At 37.4% G+C, this 5,062-nt stretch overlaps 1 protein-coding gene across 1 annotated transcript; it reads left to right on the forward strand.

Moving 5' to 3' along the window:
- Positions 1-876: 876 nt before the first annotated feature.
- Positions 877-3,235, forward strand: LOC136829176 (cuticle protein AMP1A-like). Its single transcript, XM_067087494.1, has 3 exons — positions 877-994; positions 2,312-2,550; positions 2,913-3,235. Exons 1-3 carry the CDS (start codon positions 986-988, stop codon positions 3,121-3,123), a joined length of 459 nt encoding a protein of 152 aa, XP_066943595.1. The 5' UTR covers positions 877-985; the 3' UTR covers positions 3,124-3,235.
- Positions 3,236-5,062: the final 1,827 nt, after the last annotated feature.

Below are 5,062 nucleotides of genomic sequence, written 5' to 3' on the forward strand. Positions count from 1 at the left end.
GTAAGATGGAACAGGATGCACTTGTTTGTAATCATTTCACATCTCGGATTTTTTTTAGGTAAATTTTTTTGAGGGTCTAAATAATCGAAACAGATATTGGTTAGATACTTGATCAAGCTTCTTAGTGATAATTTTCTAACATATCTACTTTTTTTACAATAACATTTGCCTAAAACCTTATAACAAAATAAAATACCAACAGAGGAGAAAGATTATACTCTTATGATCTTTAGTAAATCATAATTTGACTCAACAATAATTCCGACAGTTTCAGCCTTTTTTCTGTCTGTCATCGTTCCATATGAGTAGGGTTCATCTTCTGAAAAATAATAATGTAATCGCTTTCTATTTACATCTGATGTACATATGTTCCATTTAATAGCTGAATAGGGTGTTCTCACCTCAAGTATAAATCCTCATAGCTATGAAAATGGCGAAATCCATTTCAAGACCTTACTATGATGATAGCTTTTAACTTAGTTATTCTTCTCTTCTCAGGTGAAGAAAGTGTTCAGAAGATAACAACGCATAATTCACACTTTGGCTGGCATAAGTGAAGGAGAAAAGAATCGAGAATGCTGACGTGCGCGCAAAAACTCTTTGCCGGTGCTACAGGTCTCACGCGCGCATATTTGGCGTCCAGGTTTCCACCAAAGGTCAGAAAGACGTAAAAGTAATTCAAGGTGTATTCAAGGTCGTGGTAATAGCGTGCAGTTTGGAAAGAGAGGAGGAGGAGGAGGAGGAGGAGGAGGAGGGAGGAGGAGGTGGGCGAGATGGAAGAGGTAATAAGAAAAGGAAGGGCAGTTTTATGGGCGGAGTATAGTAAGAGAGAGAGAAAAAAAGACGGCAAAAAAGACGTCTCCTTCCGGAGTGTCGTTCACTTCGATCACGATCTTGCCCTACTTCCACTATATATACGCCCTCGCCTGGAACTGAAAGCACCAGTGTCTGCTTTGACTTTCCTCCAGCAATAGCACACAGCGTCATGAAGTTCGTAAGTATAAGAAATATTCTGTACTCGAAAGGTGACGCCTTAACATGAATTTCGTAAGTGTATGAGACTTTTCTAACTTGATAGGCGAGCCTAAATGATTACGATTTTGGATCTTTTATTTCAGACGGGCTAATCTACGAAAGTTCGTTGTCGTTTACCTAAGCAACATTACTCCTTCTAAGCTATTGTTTAAGAAAGACTTTATCTAGGGTTGTTCGTACGTATTAACTTGCCCATAGTGAATGATTACTTCTATTTTCCCAATTCTTATCGGTAAACATAAACTGTCTCATCATAATATTGCCCTTTTATTAGGTAAATGTTTTGTAAGTCATTCTACTAAAACCTTTTGCCAGTGGATGTTTAATATCTGGCTCAGTGAAACGAATGCAAAATGAAAAGTAAATGCCAGTTTAGATAAAGTAAATGCCATTTTAGATACAGAAACCTCCACGTTTCCTTGGAATACAGCAAGTTGTATTATTCAGACGAAGATCCCTCAAAATCACACATCAGAAAAACTAAGAGGTAATTCACTAGTTCGATATGATCTTTCTTTTCAGGAATAAAACGGGGCACGTGTCAAGTGAAAATAGGAATATATGCATTTTGGGAAAGCCCTTGCCCTCCCTTTTAACGGGAAGAGGCGATTTTGCCAAGGTATTCATAATGACTCAAGTTAAGACAATCATATGTTGGAAAACTTATGTTTCTTGGGTCTCTTTTCAAGATATTTACAGATATCAAGACGATAGTTAATGCAATTTTTTTTATGTAAAAGCTGACAGAATGGGTACATAAAACTCTTCACTAGACTAGCACAGTTATAAGGAGAAAAGAAAAGGTACATAAAAAGTGGGTGAATCTACTATACAATAGGAAGATGGCAGTTCACGGGGTTGCCAGAAATGCAATTTAGGAAAGAATGACATAACTTGACAGTATATAAGAAGTACAGAAATGTGAGGATTTCTCATTACTGCAGTAATGTGAGATGTAATGTGATCAGTGTAACGATGGAAGAGCAATAGCAGCCAAATAATCAGTAAAACTGAGACATCACCCATCTTTGAGCCGTTCAGCGGGAGATATAGGTGTTGCGAAATAGACAGGGTAAGTGGAAATGGCATTAGAGGCAAGAAAAATAAAGCCACAGGTAATTTGAGGATCTCGTTCGAATGTTCCAGAGTTATCAAGAAGTCCTCCTAAAACTCCAGTTTATCCTTAAAGAAGATAATCAGATATCCGCAAATCGAGATCTTGCCTCGTATCTTTCAGAGACACAGTCTAAGTGTTTTGCCTTTTTATTTCTTTCAGGTCATCCTCGCAGCTTTGGCAGTGGTTGCCATGGGCGCTCCCCAGTACGACTACGAACCCCCGAGGTCTTATGGTGGCTCCTCCTCCAGTGAGGAGATCGCCATCCTGAGGGACGACCGCGACCGGGATGACTACGGCAGGTACAGCCTCAACGTTGAGACAGCAAATGGCATCGTCCTTCAAGGCGCCGGATCTCCTGATGGACCTGAGGGAGCCGTTGTAGCTTCTGGATCTTTCTCGTAAGAATAATTCCTGACTTTTCTTCGATTTATTGTTATATATATATATATATATATATATATATATATATATTTATATATATATATATATTATATATGTATATATATATATATATATATATATATATATTTATATATATATATATATATATATATATATATATATATACATACATATATACATATATAATGTATATATTTGTGTGAGTGTGTGTATGTATATACACATATATATATACATACTGTACATACATACATAAACACACACACACTCACACAAATATATACATACATAATACATGTACATATAATTATGGTGATGCTTTTCACGATAAGTTACTCACTCGCCTGCATTTTTACAGCTATACATCCCCCGACGGCACCCCTGTACGCCTGCAATATGTAGCTGATGAGAACGGCTTCCAGCCCCAGTCCGATCTCCTGCCAGTGGCTCCCGAATTCCCCCACCCAATCCCCCAGTTCGTCCTCGACCAGATCGCTAAGGCTGCTGAGGAAGACTCTCGCGAGAGGAGGGTCTCTGCGCCGTCAGGTTCTTATGGCGTACCCCAGTAAGAGCCCCAACCGATTAGAGTTTACCTGATTCCTGCAGTTCTGAGAAGAAAAAGGAAACGAGCGAGTGATTCTGTTTATTTATGTATTTATTAGTTTATATAATAAACGCGACGTTGTGTTAACTGAGTTTGTTTGGCTTCTGATTCATCAAATCGGCAGGGTGCTTCTCAGTTTGGTGAACTAAGTTCATCAAACTGAATGTAAACAGAGAAAGAAAGCAAAGATGGAGCAAGGAAGGCACATGTCTATCAGATTTTGAAATTCCTTCACAATCTCACAGAAAAAACTTGACTCTAACTTCATGAAATGTAAGATAATCTTGCCCTGAACTTCATTAAGAACTGAACTGGCATTTGTTTCTCTGTATGAGATAATCTTCCTTAAAGATAGTCTCTTTCGTTTAATTACGAATAGAATACACCAGATGTTCCGTGATCAGTTTATATATATAAAAAACTTAAGAATATTAATATTATGCTGAAAAGCTCATCTGTCCTTTGCATGGTTTTTGCTATGCATGTGCTCTAAGCAAATGAGTTAAAGGTATAATTAAAGTTCTTTCAAGAAAACGATAGAAAGAGTAACATATAAGTAAACAATATTTGTATCTTGATGTTTTATGAATCTAAATTATTAATTGAGTATCTGTCATAATAACCGCTTTAAAACAAGAAAGTCTGCATAGGTCTGCCTTGTGGAACTCCTGGAAAGACCATGTATGGTCATTGTATATGTGAACGATAACAACAACGAGGAAAATCATATCAGAAATTAAAAAGAAAATAACAAAACAGCCTGGCGAAGGTGCTGATGCTGTTTCAGTAATCGAAAATACATTACGCTATCCTGGAATGCAACGTTAAACGTTACAATATTAGAAAGAACCATGATTCCGGGCATTTCAGATAACGAGGTTCCAGACAAACCTCCACATTCTAGTGGACTTCTGCAATTTGACAGAAGCACAGATCTCTTGAGTAAGTTATTTATCTTTGTGTCTTATCCTTAAATTGCTTATGCGTGATGAGAGAGAGAGAGAGAGAGAGAGAGAGAGAGAGAAGTAATTTTATTTCATTTTCAAGTTTTTCCGCCAAGGACTTGGAAAGTCACTGTTCCTTATTTGCCTGCAAATGAACCAACTTGACCTTTAGTGCTCCGAGCGACTTACCTTCATCCAGCTGTCCCATAACAGCTAATTTTTTCATAATTTGTTCAAAATATCACAGATAATTTATGATCAATCGATATTTTGTTATCATGATTTCTTGCTTTTCGCATCACAAGAGGATTGCATTAATTTGGAATTTGTTAAAGATTTTTATTTGAAGCTATTTTTATCTTTCTTGACGTAACATACACTGCTAACTCAAGTTTTTCCAAGGAACAGCCTAGAAATATAACACTGACACAGTTCTTTTTCCCTCTTCCAGGAGAAGATTATCCGCAAAAGTACGCGCAGAAAACATTTCAGAGGAGGTAGGGCGAAAAAAGGATATTATAGAAGAGATCCGTAGTTTTAAAGTTAGTAATAGAAAGTCTGCTGAAGCAGAGAGCTGGAAAGCCAAAAAATAACCATTATCAGATCCACTCCACGTACATCCGTCGCCTTACCCAGCACCACATTCATACTGGTTACAACAAGATCAGGGTCTTGGGGAGAGAAGCAATAATCCTTCTGAGAAAACTCAAAACTAAAATTGTGAAAGTTGCAACAGTGTAGCTTTATAGATATATTATAGACTCCTTTACAGCTAAGGTTGCTTCTAGAAGATCTTAGAGGATGAAATACCGTTCTCGTATTTCTGAGAATTCAAAACAAAAAGGAGACAGAAAATGAACTTCTTGGTCATACTAGTCTTAAAATCTTGTAGGGAGTTACATGATCTATAGCAGACCACTGATTCAGAATCGTCAGAGCTTTCCTATGACTGGTTCCAGG

The sequence above is a fragment of the Macrobrachium rosenbergii genome, chromosome 44, assembly GCF_040412425.1.
Source record: "Macrobrachium rosenbergii isolate ZJJX-2024 chromosome 44, ASM4041242v1, whole genome shotgun sequence".
NCBI classification, from domain to species: Eukaryota; Metazoa; Arthropoda; class Malacostraca; order Decapoda; family Palaemonidae; genus Macrobrachium; species Macrobrachium rosenbergii.

Bases quoted from the DNA above. Each gene is read 5' to 3' on its own strand.
- LOC136829176 (XM_067087494.1), top strand. The intron at 2,551-2,912 runs GTAAGAATAATT...GCATTTTTACAG, and splicing joins GTAGCTTCTGGATCTTTCTC to CTATACATCCCCCGACGGCA.